At 36.8% G+C, this 21,706-nt stretch overlaps 1 protein-coding gene across 12 annotated transcripts in view; it reads right to left on the bottom strand.

Annotated features, from left to right (window-relative positions):
• Positions 1-418: 418 nt before the first annotated feature.
• itga7 (integrin, alpha 7) overlaps positions 419-21,706 on the bottom strand; it is a 40,732-nt gene continuing 19,444 nt past the window's right edge. For 6 of the 12 annotated variants that reach the window (XM_027002049.3, XM_027002052.3, XM_027002053.3 and 3 more), the window contains 17 exons: positions 19,881-20,008; positions 18,331-18,426; positions 17,706-17,767; positions 17,423-17,592; positions 17,058-17,207; positions 16,476-16,591; positions 16,090-16,273; positions 15,338-15,412; positions 15,059-15,138; positions 14,298-14,375; positions 14,028-14,130; positions 13,719-13,922; positions 12,068-12,190; positions 9,174-9,287; positions 8,954-9,052; positions 5,351-5,476; positions 419-1,592 (listed from right to left, as the gene is read on the bottom strand). In XM_027002049.3, coding sequence (XP_026857850.2) covers positions 1,437-1,592; positions 5,351-5,476; positions 8,954-9,052; positions 9,174-9,287; positions 12,068-12,190; positions 13,719-13,922; positions 14,028-14,130; positions 14,298-14,375; positions 15,059-15,138; positions 15,338-15,412; positions 16,090-16,273; positions 16,476-16,591; positions 17,058-17,207; positions 17,423-17,592; positions 17,706-17,767; positions 18,331-18,426; positions 19,881-20,008 — 2,064 coding nt within the window. In that variant the 3' untranslated portion in view covers positions 419-1,436. Of the gene's footprint in view, positions 1,593-4,297; positions 4,888-5,350; positions 5,477-8,953; positions 9,053-9,173; positions 9,288-11,706; positions 11,870-12,067; positions 12,191-13,718; positions 13,923-14,027; positions 14,131-14,297; positions 14,376-15,058; positions 15,139-15,337; positions 15,413-16,089; positions 16,274-16,475; positions 16,592-17,057; positions 17,208-17,422; positions 17,593-17,705; positions 17,768-18,330; positions 18,427-19,880; positions 20,009-21,706 lie in introns of those variants that run through there. The other 6 variants (XM_027002050.3, XM_027002054.3, XM_081705110.1 and 3 more) reach the window with 5 other exon arrangements.

Genomic DNA, 21,706 nt, shown 5'->3' with positions numbered 1-21,706 from the left:
ATTGCTATAAGAGTTTAAAAAAGAATTGCAATGCATTTTTGGTTAAATACATAAATTCTAAGAAGAAAAACTAACATTCAGAAGTATAGAACTGTAGTCTGATGAATGTCAGATTTTCTTCTTAGAATACTGAATGTGTAAAGTTTCTCAAATACACATTTGTTTTCAGTACACCATGTATGTCAAGGCGAAGGCATTCAGTTTCTAAACTTTTTGGACATTGGTATTTATACAATGTTTAATATTTCATATTGTCACAGATTGCTTCCCCCCCCCCCCCCATGAGTCACATGGTCTGACTCACCTCGGAGGCAGACAGCCTCTGGGGTGCTCCTAGAGCAGCTGGTGGAAGAAGGACCATTAGGGGATGTAGCACGTCTGGAGCCGGGGCAGACGTGCACCCCCGCATGTCCGTTGAGGCCAAGGACACATTTGGGGCTGATAGCGGGAGCTACGTCACAGTATCTTATGTTTCTGTGTGTAGGCGCTTCTATTTGTATGTATTTGTGCGTCTTATGTGTTTTCAGGCGCAACGTCACTAGAAGCATACCAGACTGTCCTGAGAGAGGCAGGGAAGCTGCCTTTCTCCCTCCTGCCAAGAGATCTACCTTGGTGGCGGCACCTGGCTTGCCTTGTATTGGGTGGGCACCGGGCATTGCCATGTTGTGTTTTGTGTGGGTGCACGGCGGCCTGGGGTTTGCTGTCCTGGAATTGGATGCGTCAAGAGCCTCGCCCCTTGGGAGGGGGTTATGTCATGGAATGCTTTCCCCCCCCCACGAGTCACATGGTATGGCCTGCTGCGTGCAGGGGACTTTACGTTTGTTGCCATGCCGTCTATGATGGCACGCACCTGCACGGGGTTAACGTTGAGTGTATGTCTATTTATTTAAATCACTGTCAGTGTGGGCCTCATTGTTGGTCATTGTTAGCATCATTGTTGAATGTTAGTGTCAATGAGTGTGTAGCTACTGTTAATGTAACCCAGCATTTATGTCATTTTATGTTGTCGTTGTTACTGTTTATACTGTTTGTGTAATCCTGTCTATTAGTGCTATTATGTGTGAATGCCATGAGTGTCCTTTATGTTTTATGTTATTAAATGTTTCACATCGTTTAAGGTGTCTGTGTCCTGCTCAATGCCCTGTGACACTCGGGCCGTGACACATATTATAATTCTTATACCATCTTATAGCATTTATTGCTAAATGACAAATAACTGATCTGCTGAAGTCCTTTTTGTATGAACTGGTATTTGTTTCCTTTTCCTTAACTGAAAACTGAAAATTTGAATATGTAAATTAATAGTTAAATATCTGTAGTGTCTTAAAATGCTATGTAAAGCGCCTTGGTAATGCAACATGTTTTGTGTACCCTGGAAGTTTTTTGTGCCAAGTCTACTGTGGTTGGAATCAAAGAAAGAAGGTACTTTCAGTACATCAAGATGAGCCATCACTCCAATGGGTTACCCATTCCTTCTTGTGTAAAATTATGGATTTCTTGTCTTGGAATTGAGAGCGTTCTTGCCGTGGGATCTTCACAGCATGGTACTGAGGCACTTTATCTTTATAATGGGCCCTCTGGAAGAAACCACACTGAGAGAAAGAAAAAGAAAGGGAAGGAAAAAAAATAGTGTGTACATTAAAAAGAAAAAATGAGGGAAACAGAAAAGAGGGTGAAGAGAGGCAGAGAAAAGGTGCAGATAGATAAGAACATTACATTTAATTTACTGCTTAAGCAGCAATAAAGACACAGCTTTCTAAAATAGTAATCCTGGAACAAAAGCAAAACAGTTTTAGAAGTGGCATGTCACAGTCGCTAGTATCCATGAATGCATACTTATTTGATTGAAGCTGGTTGTAACATTCTGGATTTTTTTTAACATTGTACATATCTCTTTTTTATAATTTGAAGAATAAATGTGATGTAAATGTATTTGCCAAACAATATAATGTAAATAGAATCAAATTCTGATGTGACATTAACTTAATCGAATGCATTTTGCCTTCATCTGCAGACAGCGATGCCTTTAGCCCTAACCACAATCCTAAACCTATCTAAGAATATTAAGCATCCTTAAGTGTGGTCCTTAAGATTTTTCTTTCCTCTCTATTATAGGCACATATATACAGACATTTATAAATGGTCATCAAGGTAATCATGGGTAGGGTTATCTCATGTGACTTCTTACACATGCCAATAATCTGACTACAGAAACACCTCATCATCTGTTCATTAAAGTATGCATAAAATTTGTGTGATTTTTGTGGACTTGTTTAACCACAGCTGGAGGATGTATATTTTTTAGTAGTGAATTCAGCAAGGATAGTGATATTTCTAAATCAGAATCAGCGTTTAATAGACAAAGGCTACATATACATTAAAAGCAACATGGTTCAATTCCAATTATTTGTTAAAATCATTTTTTGCAGGTCTTATCGGTTTACATTCATAATTGCATGTGACCTATATCTGTCGGTAATGTGAATGCATCTGTCCTCTAAAGCAGCACGCATGCACACATTGATAAACTTACACTAGTCATGTGTGTATCCAATATCGAAAAGTGTCATATTTGTGAAATTACTCATTTTACTAAAACCTAGGCACACTAAGTAGCTCAGATAAGCATCAGATTTTACTCTCCAAGACAGCAAACATCTTATCAGATATAATCAAGTTGAAAAAGCAGAAAAAAAGATAGCTTTTGCTGGTTTCTTAGCCATCTCACCAATTACTATTTATAGGTCCTTGCTCTGAGTTCTTACAGGAGTTTGTTGATTTCCTATCATATTTGGTTATCTTTATTGATAAAATAATAATCCTAGGAGATTATTATTCATTTAATTTTCATTTTGACATAGCACCAGAACCACAGAGAACAACATTCCTATCTATCCTAACCCCCAGTGTTTTCACACAAACCTACTCATTACTAATCATATGCTTGACTTAATTTTGACTTTTGGTGTCAGTGTAAGCCATGTCTCCATGTATGTTTTGCAAGTGATAAAAAGAAATTGCATTATAAAAAAATATATGCATTTTGCTCATGGGCAGCTCATTTTCATGACTTTTATGGTATAAAATGTGTTACATAATGACACAATAACAATGATTTCCTGAAAAATACATAAGTAAACTTTTGCTTTACTGAATAATAACTGACACGTTTTTCATCAAGTAGTTAATGTACATCACAAATGCATGTTTCTTTCTTTTTCTTACATTTCTGGCCACAGTTAATAACATAACAATGCCCTAGAAATTAACCATTTTCTCATAGGCTGACAAGAAAAAATCCTTTTCATATTCTATAGCCCACATTTATATGGCCATATGCATCATATACATTTTTACTTATTATATTTATGAATGCATTACTCTGAAAGGTCTTTCTCTGATTTCCCAAATACAGATATCATGTTACTATCTAGAATTAAACTAAGAAAGCTACCACTCTGCTCCTATCCTCCTTTCCAAACTGTGGTTTGGTTCATTGGTTCATAATGGAAGAGGTGTTTGGTGATAACCATGTCACATAACACTAAAATCTATGCCTAACTGCAAATTTGTTTTACTATAGCATATCATCATATCCCCCAAAGATAGTAATTTTATTCAAAACCTTCCAGATTTATCAATTGCTTTAATCTCTCCAGCTAAATATGATAATATTTAATATGACAGAATACTTTAGGTAAAGAGACTGCAGTAAGAAAAAAAGAAGATTGGTACAATGAGTATATTCAGATGCTCATCAAAACTATGTGAAAGCTAGAATGTAAGTGGCAGAAATAGCCAGTCTGCTCAGAAGGTATATTTTAATAGACTACAGAAGGACACTTCCTTCTGCATTCAATTAGGAAGCACATAATTCAATTAAAATGCAAATAATTTATGTATTTGAAAGCAGCAAGCATAATCCCAGATTAATAGTCTGTGCAATACCTAAACTCATGGGCATGAGTTTTGGGTAATTAGCTGCTATTCTGTGTCATCCTCTCAAGTTTTCTTCATTTAGCTATTTGGTGTGTTGTTCAGTCTTGCGTGGTGTTGAATACACTATATTCAGCATGAAGCAGTATATTCTATACATTCAATACATTTTTAGAAGCAATCCATTCTAGTATACATTATGGAATTTATAAATGTTTGGTAATGCATATGCTGTATATGTTTTATGAAATTAACACCAGACTTTTTGGAAGCGTTTCATGCTAGTAATGCTGGAGAAATGTCACATGTATTTAGTACATGTTATAAGAATCTGAAAAAAGTACACATGGGACTGCAAAAATACAATTAAAGAACCCTTTAATGCTATTTACACATCTACCTTGTGTTTATTAGCATACATATCAGAAGAAATCCTCATTTATTATACTTTGCTGTTATGATAAAAGATAATCTCATTAAGAACAAACGTTTGGTCTGAATTATCATTATTGAGTGTGAAAGAACACTGTGCCAATGACTTGATGACTAGTAAGCAGTCATGAAAGGTATTAAATCTTTTGATAATACCTAAAGAACCTTTTGCAAAGGTTTCATCTAGTTTTTTTTTAATATATTTTATGCATTTTGTTTTCTTTATTTTTAAAGTTCATTTGATTCTTTGGCTTTTTGCCATGTGCCTAAGCAAACCAATTCACAGGTTCAAAGGTTCACAAACAGAGCCTCAAATTAGGAAATCAGATGCAGTCTTTTGAAGCTAGAGTGCGGCTTTACCGCTTCAGCAGAGGGGACGGAGTCAACAGGATGAATGGCAGGGGCCTATTGGAGCGCGACGGCCTGCTTCTCAGCTTCAGAAGGCTGAAGCTGGAGGTGAGCACGATAATATTCTGTCTCATATTCCGGATGCCTCTCTGTACGCTTGAAAAAGCCACACTGCCTCAGCATCCAGGAAAATATCCAGTGTAATTGAAAAGGAATACACAGCATAAGAAAGAAGGAAAATGCAGACAGTAAGGAGAACAAAAGGGGGAAAGTGATGTACAGATGACAAAAAAACTGTAATTATAGAAACACTAAAGACATTAGATGAAAATTAAAATGGAAATGCTTGAGAGAAAAATAATGTTAAAGTGTAGAAGGCATGGGAAGGAAGGGATGCCTGGGAAATCTATGCTGCCAAATATCTCCTACTTAAAGCACACACATACCCATCTACCCTATAAAATATAACCTTAACCACAGATACAAAAAATGTCTTTAATATAATAACATGCTTTTTTGGTGTGTTTTATGTAATAATGAATTGAGCAGGGAACAATCTTTTGTAGTACCCCATTGTCAACACTGTTCATTAAAAGAAATAAGACCAGGGAAAGGAACTTAAGTGATATCCTACCTTCCAAAGGATGCAGACCAACAATGCTAAGACCAGGATGCCAGCCAGGAACGCAATGAGAATGATCCACCAAGGGATTGAGTACTGGTCTGAGGGTCCATGTTCGGGATAGATCATCACTGATACCTGAGGGCACATTTCACACATTTCAATGGCATAAATCCACTCACTCATTAGGTATACCAGTATATATTTGGTAGTAATTTTAATATAGATTAAAATAAGGGTGGTTAAGCAATACTGATAATACAGTTATCTTGTGAGAACCATACCCAAAGAATTCAGGCTTAAAAAAATCCTAAAAACCTTTCCTTAGGAGGCAAAAGGAGTTACACAATAAAAGGTATTGAGGAAATGCACTATTATATAACATGAAACATATTGAGGAAGCGCATAATTTTCTAAACTGTCTTGTTACTTTGACATTGATTATGGTCTGAACCCATTAGGTTTATTTTGCCTTCAAAACACTTTGATTATTGTCACGGAACGCTCCCACTGGTCACGTGGTATGGCCCGCCACATGCAGTGGGAGTTCTTTGTTGAATGTGTCTCATTTGTAACCATGCCTATGTTATTAAGCACACACCCACATCAATTTAGTCTTGTCATGTTTGTATGTATTTAAACCCTTGTTAGTGTGTGCATTATAGTCAGTCATTGATCCTGTTCATGTTCATGTTTGATCCTTTGTTCACCTCATCAGTGCCCATGTTTGTGTTCACTACTTGTGTTCTATATGAGTGCTGGTGTGGTAAATGTGTATCAATAAACCTCTGTCTCCATCGAGACCTTGCTCTGCTCCTTGCCCTGTTGCACTCATTACAATTATTGATCTGGCACATGGGCTTTTATTTAACAATAATTTGTTACTTCACAATTGCAGTGTGCCAGGCAGGCAAATATTCTCGTCAAAATAGCAGAATAGCCGCATCCAATTTTTGCAGTTAATGCATTGCAGAACATGCTTTATTGATGTTTATACTCAATAAAATCAGTAGACTATGCAGGTCAAAACATTTTTTTTAATATGAAAAATTCCATTCTCATTTTTAAAAAAGCAACTGTGATGGTTTTGCTTTGCTATGTAGAACTGTCTTCCCTTCCTCCAGTCATTTTTCTAAAACAAACTGATTTTGCAAATCCTTAAATTCAAGATAGGCTTTTTTTTTCATTCTCCAACCTTCTGTGGCAGTTTAGGGATTAACTCTCTCTATTCTAATACAGATGTAGTGTTTTCAAGTCACCTGATTACATAATCAATTAAAAACCCCTAAGAGCACATTCAGATTTATGCACATTTTTGAATGATTTGTACTTGTTCAATTTAACACTAGTTATCTGAAATTTTACACATAGCAGAAGGATCATTCAGGATTCAAATTAAAGTAGACACTTGAGCCAAGACATCAATTCACATCTAAGCTTATTTTTCCATCATTTAGGTTCTATTTGAGCTCATTCGATACAGAAGAAAATATCAAAAAAACATTTTTTATTTTTGGGGTTTATAATGTGTATTTGGATGCTGGAGATTCATTTTCAGTCATGCTCTACATGTGCTGATTCACCAGGGACTTATCAAATAAAGTAAATTTTGAGCATATACATAGAATTATTCAGGAGCTACACAGTGTTTTCCACTAGGTGTCTTATACATCTTCAAAGTGCACACAAAGTCATCAGTCACTATATATCAAATGTGCAAGATTTTTTTTTGTGTGCCAAAAACACAACAATGTTCGACAACTTACTAAAAGACAATATTAGCTTCATTATAGCTTCATTGTTAAAGGCTAAACAATACTAGCTTCATTGCAATTAGCTTCATTGCTATTAGGCTAAAAGAATATAGGTTATGCTGGGTAAAATATTCTTTCTCATTTGTACTAACAATTTTTAGCAGGATAAAAAATTTGTCCAGCAGTGAATGGAAACATCCAGTGATTTGCTATGCAAATATCATACCTACTCCATACTAGAAGCCACTGAACTGTCTCTCATCTTCCAGCTCATAACTGCACCCAAACAACTCCACACAAACTTCAGCTAAAATAAGCCTCTTCCTTTCCATGATGTTCAAAGGTATTGGTGATCAAATGATTAACTAAAAACAATATCCATGACTGCATTAGATTTGCCAAACAGTTTCACATGCATGCACTACACTTGATCTGATTATGATGCACAAGCAATGTTTTGCTGTGTGCATGCATGTGAAGTTTGTATGTTTTTGTCTAAGCGTCCTCTATTTGTGGAAACAGCTGCCAATCTGTTTCCACAAATGCGTGTGTTTGTACAAAAACGTGAGCAAGCCAATAAAGAACTTTACCTTATATACTTTTTAAACATGTCTTGCAGTTGCTTTGATGGTAATTTAATGTTCTATGACAAAATCTGAAGTTATCTTACACCGGAAGCATTAAAAAGCCATTTAAGAGCACATGCATGATTGTTGTGGAAATTTACCAAAAAAACATGGTGTATTCAGCATGGGATTTCTGGCAAACGGTTGCACATAGACAACTGAAAATTGGTAAGCAGGTACTTTTTATTAGTGCTAAGTAATTCTGTATTGATAGATGTACTGTATTTTAAGAATATTCAATGCCATCAAGTGATTTATTTGATTATGCCAGATAGAGGGTGCAAGTGCAGTAGGAGATTAAAGGGGCATCCTATTGTATAAATAGCTCTGGGGAAAGTCAGTAGAGTATTAGCAAATGACAGCATCCCTGCTTGTTACACTTCCATGCTGACTGCACTATTGTCGCAGATAAGCCAAGTAGTGGCTGGTGGTGTTATCCTTTTGAGAACTCTCACCAGGTTGTGGGTATTAATAGGCTGAGCCCTATTTGGACCTCTGCTGTGGTAAATGAAAGAGAACTGTAGTGCTGCCAAACCTTTCTATTGGATCAGTTAGAAAAGTGGCTTGGAATATCTGAGGTGTCTTAACTGATTTAAATATTACTGCATAAACCATCCCCAACTTCTTCTCTTTGGTAATAAATCTTATTCTTATTATTAAATGTTTGGAATATTTGCAGTGTAGGTAATGTGTTATTTTGGGGGGCCTTATCTAGCTATGCATTGTTCTCATGCCCTATTATTTTTTCTGCATGGCTTGTGTATGTTAATACCTACTTATTTTATTTCTTTGCTTTGTTTTATGTTGTCTTGCTTTAAATTTATGCATGAAGAACTTTGGGTCTAAGAAAAGCATGTTACAAGTATAAATTACTATTATTATTATTGTTTATGTGGTTTTATATATCATTATTGCAGCACCTTCTATTTATAAACATAAATCACAATTTTATGGCTTCCTTAAGTTGCATATATGTATATCAGATTTGGTTACAATATACAAAAGCATTATTTCCCACTTCCTGTTTCGTGTCTTCATGATCAACCATAATCCCACATTATGAACAAATACTTCTGGATATTAAAAATCCATTTGATAATTTTTGTAAGTCTGTCTCATCTAAAGATTGTTGGAGAAATACTGAAAAAACAGTTTCACATAAACAAATCACACTTAAGTCTATTATGTGTGTGTGTGTGTGTGTGTGTGTGTGTGTGACAGAGAGTATACTTTACCTGTGCAGCAGCATCCCTCAGCACAAGATGTTTAAGACTTGACTTTACAGTGATGTTGGCTCTAACCAACAGCTCCAGCACACTGACAAAGGAGAACTCCTAAGAGAGAGAGAGAGAGAGAGATACAAACATTTGGGTGATGTCTACTATTTTGTGGTGTAGCTGGTCAAACGTAGAACAGTGATTAGACAATGATAAGTAAAAGGAGCTGAATTATTACCTCTATGAAAGTACTGTTCCATAAGCGGGCTTTGACCTTAAATATGCTTGTCCCAGTGAAGCTGTGTAGTGGACACTGGAAAAGCACACAACGTGTAGAGCCCAGGAGGCAGTCCTGTAAAAAAAGTGGTCCATCACAGCCCAAAAATATTTTACTCTGGAATGCCTCGCAATACTTACTGTTTGACCTTGCTGAATATTTTTAGCCTTGTGGCTGTGATAAGTGGCTGCTGCTAAAATTGATGTCAGCAGTTTATTTTAAGACAGACTAAAATGTGATTACATCTTGATAGCTATCACTTGTAGTTGCTATGACAAAATAAAAACAAGGTCTCTGTGTCTGACTGTAATTAGCAACTAAACTTGACAAATCACAAATGAGAAATATTCTTTTTATTTAGGTTAATTATAGGTTACCTAGTGGATTATATATTATACACGCTTAAGAGTGAAGCATTATTTCTTTTGCTTGAATCATGTGTCATGATTAGTCACTCCCATATTCCGTGTTCCGTGTTTTTCTGTTTTGTGTATTTTAGTTCCATTCCATAGTTTCGTTTTCTCCTACCCTCGTTTAATTTTCCACACCTGTCCCTCGTTTCTAGTCTTGTTAAGTTCATGTATTTAAACCCTGTCTTGACCCCAGTGTTTTGCTGTTCATTGATGGTTGAATGTATATTTTATTCTAATGGTTATATTTCTTTGTACTCCATGCCTTTGTGTTATCCTAGCTTCTGTGTTTGCTAGTCCGTTATAGCCTGCTTAACCTGTGTGCTTCTGTGTGGTTAGTTCTCGTCACTGTTTAGTTACTCAAGTATTCTAGTACTTGACTCATTTGTCATGTATCCCCATGCTGTCTGTGTCGGCTCTTTGACCCTGGACTGCCTTAATGATTCTGTTTCTGGATTTGGCCCTATTAAATCTCGCTCTTCTCCGCACGCGTCCACCTCCTTACTGCTCAATGTTACAGAACGAACAGCCCAACAAGGTTGCAGTGGGAGAGTGAGACTCTAGGAGGTGGTTGTTCTGCTGGGACGAAACTCCGGCTGTTTCCAAACAGTCCAAGTTCGTTACGTCTCGGCATCATCAAACCAGAGACAGAAAATCCCCTGGTGCTGCAGGTACACGTGTATCTCGTCGTTCCCGGAAAAAGCAGGATCACGTTTATTTTGCTGATGATGTGATCTGAGGTAAGCGCCATGAAGCTGCCCGTCTTGACCAATGCTGCAGGGAGGAGTGGCCTGCAGCGCAAGAGGTGAATAGGCAGAGTGATTGCACAGACAATCCATGGTTTGGTACTCGATCGCACTAAAGCGCAACTTCAAGCTCCTTATCACTCGCGTGAGCTTTGGGAGCTGCTGAGAGGGTTCTGAGTCTGTTCCTCCAGGGTCACCCCACCAGTGCTCGTGGCTATCCCACAAGTCGCTCGTCCTGGTCCTGTTCCCAGCGTGAGAGATACCGCCCATCCTCAGCCGGTTCCTGTTCCCGGCGTGAGAGAAGCCGTCCGTCCTGAGCCGGTTCCTGTGGCTAAGCCTCTAGACCAGCCTCCAAGCCTGCCGCTGAGCACTGTAGCTGCGCCTCTGGACCTCCCAGACCCACCGCCTCTGATGACCGCTGCCGTGCCCCAATGGTTCCTGTTCTTGGAGTGGAAGTCACTCCACGAGCCCCTCTGCCTCTTGCCATGCCTATCCCCATGCCTCATGCCAGACTTGTTCCAGCGGTTGCTCCTCGAAACCCTCCAGCTGCCTCTGCCCCTGGTATGCCTCCTGTTTCTCCACTGTTGCCTGCTCCTACTGCCCTGTTTTTGCCTTCTCTGTTGCTTGGTTTTGTTTTTGCTCAAGTTGTGTTCTGTCCCTGTGCCCGTTGCTCCTCATGTCCCGTGTTTGATTCCTGTTTCTGGCCTGTCTGCTCCTGTGTCTTGTCTGGGTCCTGTCCCTGCTCCGCATCTTGCCCGTTTTGCTGCTATCGGTGTAGCGTCCTAGTCCTGATTTTGTTTTTGATTTTGATGGTCCCTGTATTTGTGCACCACGGTGTTGCGTACTTTGGGGTGGGGTACTGTCTTGATTAGTCCCTCCCAGATTCCATGTTCCATGTTTTTTCCGTCTTGTGTACCTTTTAGTTTAGTTTTCTCCTACCCTCGTTTAATTTTCCACACCTGCCCCTTGTTTCTAGTCTTAAGTTCATTTATTTAAACCCTGTCTTGATCCCAGTGTTTTGCTGTTCATTGATGGTTGAATGTATGTTTATTCTAATAGTTGTTTCTTTGTACTCATGCCTTTGTCATCCTAGCCTCCATGTTTGCTAGTCTGTTATAGCCTGCTCTACCTTTGTGCTTCTGTGCATTTAGTTCTTGTCGCTGTTACTAGAGTATTCTATCCCTTGTCTCGTTTGTCATGTATCCCCGTGCTCTCCATGTCAGCTCCTTGACCCTGGACTGTCTTAACAACTCTGATTTTGGATTTGCCCCTATTAAATCTTCTCTGCACATGTCCGCCTCCTTACCACTCAATGTTACAATAAGAAACATGTATATCTTTGCAAATTCAAATGTAACTTTTTATAACAGGCTTCATGTGGGTACCCATGTGCCATTAATAAACCTAATTTTTCAAAAATGTTGAGGGAAATTGATGACCTTACACTCCCCTTGACCAAGTGACATTAAGTACAATATTTCCAGGTGTGATGCTGTAAAAGCTATAATGGAAAATGGTAAGAGGAGTGCAAAAAAATTGAGTGAGAGAGAATCAAACATTAAACCAAACAATTAAAAATTTGTTGTAATAAACAATGCTGAATTCTTACACTCACAGAAGTAAATTATATACTCTGATTCCGCAGAGTAGTGTGTAACTTGATGTACACACTACTGTAAGTTGTGACTTTGCTTCTTACCAATTTCAGAGACTTCCTTTTGTCAGATGCAGCCACAGCTGGAGTAATGTTGTCCACTACCTTGCTTTTGGTAATGGATTTTCCTTCCTCCTCTGCATGAGAGCGGGTCTTTCTCCTGGCCTCCTCAAAAGAAACAAACATAAATCACTTCAGCTGGGTCCATCCATGATTAATTTAGGACTCTTCATAATTGTATATGATTTCAATTCATGGACAAATTTGATGTTTGCAGTTTTGCACTGCTTATTGGGATTGTTAAATTGACTGCTACAATTGGTTAATAGGGTGTCACTTTTTGTACCATCTCTATTCCACCTATAGCACCCTGTAAGAGGAGAGAATCTATTACATATCATTTTACTTCAAAAGGCCCTGTTAATTAGCTAAAACTGCAGTCCTATAGATAATTGTACAAATGTTTCTCTTCCTATACCTGTCACTAAGCCAACTAAACATTTTATGCTGTTTAAAATATAGATGTAGTAACTATAGATATATATAGTTATAGTATAGTTTATGTCTGTATTGATTGTTCTTTAATGCAGTTGCCTTTATGAACAGGAATATCCAGTCTAAGAAAACTAACTTAACTGCTACATTACAGCTGTCATGTAAAGAGCTTTGTGCGTTCTCTTGGGGAATGTCTGTAATCTCTGTAATCAATTAAATGTGCTACACTATCCATGTAGAGTCATATTTGATGGCTTTGGCAAGTAGAAAAAATCAGTAAGCTTCAATCCTCACTGTAAACATATGTTTTCTTATGTGTAGTGTGTTTAAAAGATGACGAACGCATATACTGATTTTTTTGGGGGGCGGGGGGGTATTAAGTCATGTAATTTAATTTGCAAGTGAAATAAAGCCTTATGAAAATTCTATATAGTTTTTTAAAAAACTTCATTAAAATATGTGACTTATGATTTTTAAATAAAATATTTAATTTATAATACTGACACTTATAAATTGGAAACACAATTAAAATTCAAAATACATGCACCAGGAGCTATGCTGCAGCTAGGCTTCTCAGTGGCTCCTAGCTGTATTAATTTGTCTATGATCCTAGTGGTACTGTAGCTCAATATGGATGATGAACAACCCTACAGATATAGCTGTATAATCAAGAAGAGTAAAATTTAATGTTGCCAGTACTTATAACTGCCCCTGTCACAAAAAAAGAAATTTGATAGTTGAAAAAATGGCTTGCACTTTACATTACAAAATTAGTAGCCTACGCATTTACAGCATTTAGAAGCCTACAGAAAATTAGCACACTATTTGTTCAGGTTAGTATCAGGTTAGTATCATCTCAGAATCTTTAGCCTCAGTTTAGTGTTATATATAGGCAACACAAACTTGTGTTGCACAAGAGCCCTGGTTTTGTTTCTATTTATGCCACTGGTGTTTTCAAAACATGATACTCTGTTTGCTCACTGAATGCTGCAGGGTGAAATGCTGATGGGTGTGATGATGAACAAATAGAAATGCCATGAAATGTAGTACTAAAGCAAGGCAGCAGCCATTTTTGCATTTGTTATTTTTTGCATCATTAACCTTTTTAATATAACATAATTTATATGCATATGCAAGGCAAGAGTGTGAAATTAGCATTGCAATACATTCAAATTAATTTAGTGTGGTTTAATCTCTTTACCTTGAGAAGTGCTGAATTTAGTTCACTGGGGTGCAGACCACGTGGATTAAGAGCTGAATTATGGGTGCAGTGGGTGTGTGGCTGACCCTCAATATGTAAGCTCGAAGGATACAGCAGCCATTTCCCATTAGCCAACTCATGAGGCCACATGATGTTCAAGAAGGCAGAGCCAAGAGTTTGAACAGACTGCCCAGTGTTGGAGACCTGGATAGAAACAATATGTATAGAAATAATAGGTTATTATGTGAATGGTAAATTCAAATGATAGGCAAGATTGACACCATATTAGTATGGACCTTTTGATCTTACCGTGAATTCATACTGAACTTCACTACCCACGTCATCCAGAGTCTCCATGGCACTTTCTCCTTTCACTGTTCCACTGAAGAATAACTGATGAGGTTGTGCCAGACTGAAGCCCACACAATAAAAATAATTATCATATTCTAAGGGTCACAGTGACAGATAAAACATTATATTTGATGGATGAAGCTAGATCTTTTTATAGACAAATTCAAAGTTATTTTGATCACAGCAAATTAGTAAAGATGAACTGGTAGGTAAACATCATGTGCTTACCCACTGACTGCCAGAGGTAGCTCAATCACCACTCTTGCAAATGCTGTGACTGTGGTCATACCAGGCTGCTCACTTATTCTGTGTGTGAGAGAACCATTTATGTTAAAAACAATGGACTGCAATCCCAACATACTTTATAGTTTAAAAAAATCTGATTTTATAATAGCTATCTGGTTACTTAAATGAAAAAAAAAATATTGCACCAAGCACCAGTAATTTATTTGTTTTTGTACCAAGCACCAGTAATTTATTTGAACATTTTGGACATCAAAAATTAAAATGGGGTTCAGCTTTGTTTATGTGGGTTACTATGAAGCATCCATGGTGTTGCAACTCATCAGCTTTTTTATATTAGATTTGACTTGTTTAATTTTTCCAGTGTGACCAGTAAAAATATCCTGAAGTAATGTATCAAAACAAAAGAGGATGGTTTTGAAATTGACTCACAGCAGTCTCCCTGTGGCTTTTCAGTTTACTTGACACCAACTGCCTAGTGGTTGTCAAATTGTGGTACCACTGGTAGTATAGAGAGCACCTCATAACTTCCTAGATGACACTGAAGTTTTGTTGATAGTTTGTTGTGGTGTAACATGGTTTTTAAACCTAACCAGTTTACCTCCTGCATGTAATAAAATCACTCATAAATAATGCTGAGTTCTAATAATTTTTTGCACAAATGTTTTGTACTAACTTTGAAAAGGGCCTTTAAAATGGTTGGTTGTAAGCCAAAGAGTTTTTAAAGTCAAAGTGAAAAAACTTACGTTGACATCAAGAGGTATACTGATAAAGATGTAGTTTCAATTGTGATCCCTGAAGTGCTTAAGATAATGTAGAATTTCAGCTAAAAGATAATAAGAAATGTTAGCTAAAGAAAAATGTTAAACAACATACAGAGTCTACTGCAAAAGTCCAATATTGTATCTTCTTCTAACTGTTGTAGGTTGAATGTAGGTATCTATGATCAGAAAAGCCTGAAACCTTAATGTGTATATTATGCCAAAATCCAATATAAAATGTGTGAAACATTTATGTTAGTGTACCACAGTGTCTCTTTTGAGAGGATTTCCCAGCTCACACTCCACCTGGGAGCCATTTTGATTGGCTTGACACACAACCTGCAAAAAATACACACAAAATGGTTATCATGACAAAGTACATGTGACATCCCCCATGACAACAGGTCTTATCTTTCTTTGCTAGATATCATCATCATAATTTACACAAATTACAAATTACATAAATAAGAGGTATATTCACTGTACTGTGGGTAATGTCAGAAGATAATATAATTTCACAGGTTTAGAATATACTGATGAAAGCAGGAAACATTTTCACATTTTTTAAACCCTTTTTTGAATAGGTTTGAGCTATAAGATTCCAACAATAACATGAGCTACAAGATTCCAGCAATAACATGTAAGAGAAAATCAAGGAACTTTAAAGTTTGCAATGTAGAATTGTTGGCTCACTGAACTGCTGAGCACCAGTCCATTTCAAGCACTATGTTCCCTTTCTTGAGGAGGGAGAGATCATGTTGTCTGTAATTGGTATGCATCCATTGTTTAACATTTTGTCTTTGGTATTTTTAAGTCTTTAAGCAACTCTACTGATGAAATCAGAAAAATGTAAGCACTTTCTGTTTTTACTAAAACACCTTATTATTTGATCAGTGTAAAAAACATAAAAAACAATGCAACACAAAACATAGTAAGAAATGTCTATAATATTGTCTACTGGGAATTTGCTATACAATATCATGTTCCCTGTTATTTCTGGAATGTTACAATGTTACCTGCTGTCCTCTGAAGCCAGAGTAGGATAGGGTGTTTGGCAGAGTAACAAACAACTGAGCAGCATGTGCATCATCACCATCCTCTTGTGGGTTCTCAGGGTCAGATGGTATGTTAGTGACTATGACCTCCAGCATTATTGATTTTTGATCTGACAGTGAGAACACTGGAACTCCTTCCTCATCTCTGTGTACATAAACAAAGGAGACATGGAGAATGTGAAGTAGCTGTGAGAAAGCCATAAAAAGCTCTCTTTTCCAAAACCAGAGATAAGCAGATAAAATACATTGACCAAATACACAGAAGAAGGAATAAGCCAAACATTTATTGAAACATCTAAAACTGGTCAGAATAGTGGGCTTTTTTACACAAGGAAAAAGAGACTTACAGTGGCAAAGGGGTAAAGGGAACCGAAATAGGGGCTCTTATGCCAAACTGGTAGCTAAGCTTCAGGTTACTCTGGCAAATCTTATCATCACCACAACCTTCTCTAAGGAAATTAACCTGGTGAAAAAGAAGGGAGACAAAAAACAGGAATGTTAAAGCTACTTTAACAAACATTTTGGATACACTATCCTGATATGCATCACTAAATAGTTGTGTGTTTTTAGAGAAAGTTTTGGATATAGGGTGTGGGCTTTAAGGCAATATGGACTCTTACTTTGGCTAAGTGTGTCAAAAGTTAGGAAAAACTACAAAATTGGTTACGGTAGCTTTAACCAAATGCATATAGTAGAATAAACAAATTTCAAGTGTAAACAGCAATACTATGGCACCAGTGGCTTAAGTTAAATGTGATTTTGGTGCAAAAAAACCCCCCAAAAAACTGCTTCCAACTGCTATGAGAGCCATTTTTACACATACTGAATGCAAAGAATTAGTTTGCAGACCAATAATTCTCTCTAAAACCAGTCCTATTAAAAATATGAGCTTTTTTTCACCCTTAAAATGTCAGGAGAGGAATCCATACCTCAGAATAAAATGTATTTGAAGAGCTAATGCCCAGTACAGGACTCAGCCAACCCAAGTGTTTATCACTGACATGGCTGTGATGTTGGGTCCTCTTTATTGTGTGTGTGATTGCAAGAGAAATGGGACGCAGCTTGTCCCTAATGTTCTCCTGCAAGTGAAGAGTATAAATATGAAGGTACATTAAGGAAAATCAGACATGATTGGTCAATTATTTTACCAGTACTGTTCAGAAATAAAGGCACTGATGCTTAGCTTTAGCTTATGGCCCCGGCACTGTTAGCCTTTAAACAAGCTTCAACCTTCCAGTGAAATGGTAAAGATATGATGAGGATTTGACATTTGGCTATCTATCTGGCTTCATACCTGTAGCACAAAGGTGGAAGTTTGGCAGGCTGGATGCTTTTGACCCATCAGTTCTATCTCTTCAGAATGAACATACTCTGGTTCAGATGCAGTCCGTCCAAGGAATTGAACTCTGTGGGGCAGACCCAACTTCCTTCGCTCTGTGTCTGCTTCAAAATGCACATTGAGTGCTGAAATAAAAGTTAGAGGGAAATGTGCAAGAAAATATTGTGTTAAGTTGTTTTCTCTTTCTTCAGTTTTTAAGACATACCAAAAGTCATGTACATCAGGATTTTAAACTTACTGATATGTGGTGTGTAGGAGTCTATGTGAGCTGTGTAGGTGTAGCAAGCCTTGATCTCCACACTATCAATCAAAAAACATGCACATGAGCAATCTGTATATTAATAAAGGGAATCTCAAAATTCATACTTTGACCTCCTAAACTGACCACTGAGTAAAAAGCTGTAAATATACCCTTCATTTTTATTAAAAAATAATAAACTCTAGAAAAGCACAAGATAGTATGCAAATATGATCACACACACTGGGTGTGAAAGAGATTAAGGGACATGTAGTAAAAAGTCATTTAAAAAATGTTGACTACATTATTGTAATTGGATAAATTAGAGACAAATTATAGTTCCTGTTTTGCATTTTATTCCAAGGGCATATAGTGTCAGCACAAATAACATTATATCAGAATGCTTAAGAGGCACCTCGGTGGATATTCAGTGTATGCCCTCTGTACTTTATAGATCAGTCAAGTGATTCATTTGTGTGTCAACCAAACAGGTCTATAGTCTTTTCCTATTAATAACTGAATGAAAACAGAATTTCATTCAGAGTAATTGTACTATGTAGTCTGAGGTAAAGAAAATATATGCAATTTGTTCTTTAAACTGTAAAGAAAATTAATTTAAACATACCACATGCCTTCTCTCCCCTTGCAGTTGTGCAATGCCAGGTCAATATCCTGAGGTTCCATGGAAATGTCCCGGATGACATGGACCACTGGTCTTGATCTAAAAGTCACACAGTAAACGAATTAGAGAATCGGTTAACAACAAGTTACCAAACAATTTCAATTTACAAAAAGATCACTGATTATGATAATTGGATTCAAATTAGTTTTTAAATGTGTATAATTTATACAATTGCTTGTGTAACACACTATAAACAGCATAATTGGAAGAACAAAAATTCACACATGCTGTAGGATACAGAAAGCTTGGGTAGCTGTTTACACCCGATGTAGGATACAGAAAATGTAAGATACAGAAAGCTTGGGTAACTGAGTTTCTAAATGGATTTGTGCTTTCATTTATTGTTTATTTGACTGTTATATCAAGATCACATTTTATATCTAAACCACAAGTGGCAATCATCAAGTTAACATGGAACTGAGAATGGTACTGTTTTCCACAAGGCCATTTCAACTATATTTGACATGTTTCTTCAAGTTATTAATTGTTAGTAATTGTGGTGACAATGTATAGTTTCTTAGAGTCCCTAAATGTACTTATTATTTAAGGTTTGGAAAGCCTGTCAAATTCAATCAGAAGCCTGTCAAATTCCTACTGGAAACTTAATGATTAATAAAGGCCATGCTTTTGGAATTACCAAATCATCTGTAGGAACCCTCCTACCAGGTGTTCCACAGAAAAATCATGCAAAATATTAATTCAGTCACATCAGCAGTTGCTGAGAAACAGTGATTAGCATGTTATAGCATCCCCCATTGATGTCAGTGCCCCAATTTTGGTAGCCTACCTCAGTCATGTGATGTATGTATATATCAAATTTGGTGTTGCTGCACAGGAGGATTCCTGAAATTTGGCCTCAGTTCCTCTTTAGTAGCTACTGTATCAACTACTGTCCCCACATTGTGGGCGAATAGTTGTAGAAATGAAAATTAATTCTATAACTTTTGTATGGCTTAGTTTGACCATCTGACTCAAATTTGACTGAATGAAATTTGCAGGAGAATGTTTAAGAAAACTAGTTCAAAATCTAAGTGAACTGAATTTAACTGAAGTTCTTGAAGCTTTTTTGTTTTATTTTAGCCAAAGAATATTTTAGGATCTTATGATGTAGAAGATTTGGTCAAAATCTAGGGCCAATACAATGTAGTGACTCCTTCAGGTTGATTGGGCTTCTGTCACTTGCTTGAGTATCATGAAGGAGTACAACCTATGCACTAAGTTGCATGTGTCTTAAGATTGGTCTGCATAAGAAAAATAATTGGAGAGAAACTTCAACAACTGTATTACAGTTTCAGTAGCTTCAATGATTAACCCCTAATTAAAGCCCTTTTTCTATTATTAATTAATATTTTAAAAATATAGTTGTTTTATGCTTTGTCTCACAACCCCTTCAGAGTGTGCCATTATTCAAGTTTAGGTCAGGATTCAGAGGTTAAGAAACTTGAAACAGTTAAGATTTTGTCAGGGAGGGTGCACTAGTAGATATTATTTACCTGTAAATAACCACCTGGTCACTGAGGGACCCCACAGCTAGATCAGGGTAAAGGTTTCCATCAATATCTAGACCTCCTGATATGGAATAGCCAAAACGTGACACACCTGCATTTAAACCATCAAGAACCTATGGAGGAACAACAGTACATGGACAGGTGAGTGACAATACAGAAGGTATATTTTATAGGATTTTTCTGATCAATGTACCATTATTTACTTCATCTACATGGTTTCAAATCTTACAAATTGGCATAAAGGTAAAAGTATGTGACATGGCTTTTTTCAGTTATGACCACTCATATGCATTTTTTTCATGAAGTCTTTTTTTAAGTGCAGGTAGGATTCTGTGAATAATAATAATAATAATAATAATAATAATAATAATAGTAAATACAGGTACATTTACATATACTGTTATTGTTGGTACATTCTCAAGTTTTCATTTATAGTTAATTCCCAAACTATATGTTATATGTATTCAAATCATAACACTTTTGTGTCCACTTCAGATTATCTTAAGTGTTGGGGCAGATGTCTGAACAGTTATATTAATTAGTTAGACTCAACATCAACCCAGCTCACATATCAGAACTATCAGGTATTCTTAGTTTCAGCCTGTTTATTTTGTCTTTGCTATCAGCCAGCAGTTAGTAGGCACATATATTAGAAAGCTATCACAGATTTTATTGGAAACATTTTTAGAAACACCTTGTAGGTTTTCGGTTAGAGACTATTACACCTGTGTGGCCATACCTAATTTATTAGCCATCCACCATCTTCATCAAAGGTCAGTTCCTGAGTAGAGGACTACTTTTAATCCAACATCTAAATTAGTGTCACTGCAGTGTTGACAATGCTCTACCACTCAAATAATTTCTGGTCAGCAATGATTCTATGGTCAGAAACTAACCAGTGATGGACAAGGTAGAGGGTGGCCAAACAATTCTGCATGCCAACAGACGGTCTATGATTTGTAATTGTTTATCCAAATTCATCGACAATTTAACCTAGAAAGGTCCCATAAACAAGATAAGTGTTTTTAATTAAATAAGTGATGTTTTGTAGGAGGAAGAACAGCACGTAATTCTGATATGTGCAGTTTTTGAAGAAAATAAACATTAAAATAAAACCAAAGAAAAAAATTGAAATCAGAGCAATGGTAGTCTAAAATTGATATCCTGAGTATGGTTTTGCTGTATAATGGATACAGTGCCCATTGATTGTGGCTTATTATAGTAAATGAAAGTGTAATGGCAGAAAAAAAGAGCAAAGGTTAAAACCAAGACTGTACACTGACAACATGACTGTACATTACAGCCTTGAACAGAAATATTGGCACTCTTGCAGTTTTTCCTGATATTGCACCACTTCTTCTGTAAAACTGTTGAAATAAAAATGCCTTATTCTTTACATGTGCATTTCCTTTGTTTGCAATGGAACAATACAAAACAGCTGAGCAAAAAACAGCTGAATCTGATCTTATTTGACTCAGAACTCTAAAACTGGACTGGACAATATTGTTGGCACCCCTCAGAAATAATAAAAGATAGTTGAATTTCAAGAAGGTAAACTTCGATTACTTTGTAATTAAACACATCTTTGGAGATGTGAGCAAAACAGAAATCAGTTTTAACCAGTTTAAAGAGAAAAGCTGTGCTGTGTCAGTGTGCATCACTTCAAGTATGTAGAAACAAAGAAGAGGAAAGAATTGTCTGAAGATCATTTCCAGAGAGCTTAATGTTCCTGTGCCCATTGTACAGTGAGAGGTAGTTATCATGCAGCAGTGGTTCTCCATTTGCACAATAACAGTAGCAACATAATTTGC

Source organism: Electrophorus electricus, chromosome 22, assembly GCF_041902795.1.
Source record: "Electrophorus electricus isolate QZ-2024a chromosome 22, ASM4190279v1, whole genome shotgun sequence".
In the NCBI taxonomy this organism is placed as follows: domain Eukaryota; kingdom Metazoa; phylum Chordata; class Actinopteri; order Gymnotiformes; family Gymnotidae; genus Electrophorus; species Electrophorus electricus.
This window is presented reverse-complemented; position numbering and strand designations above follow the sequence as displayed.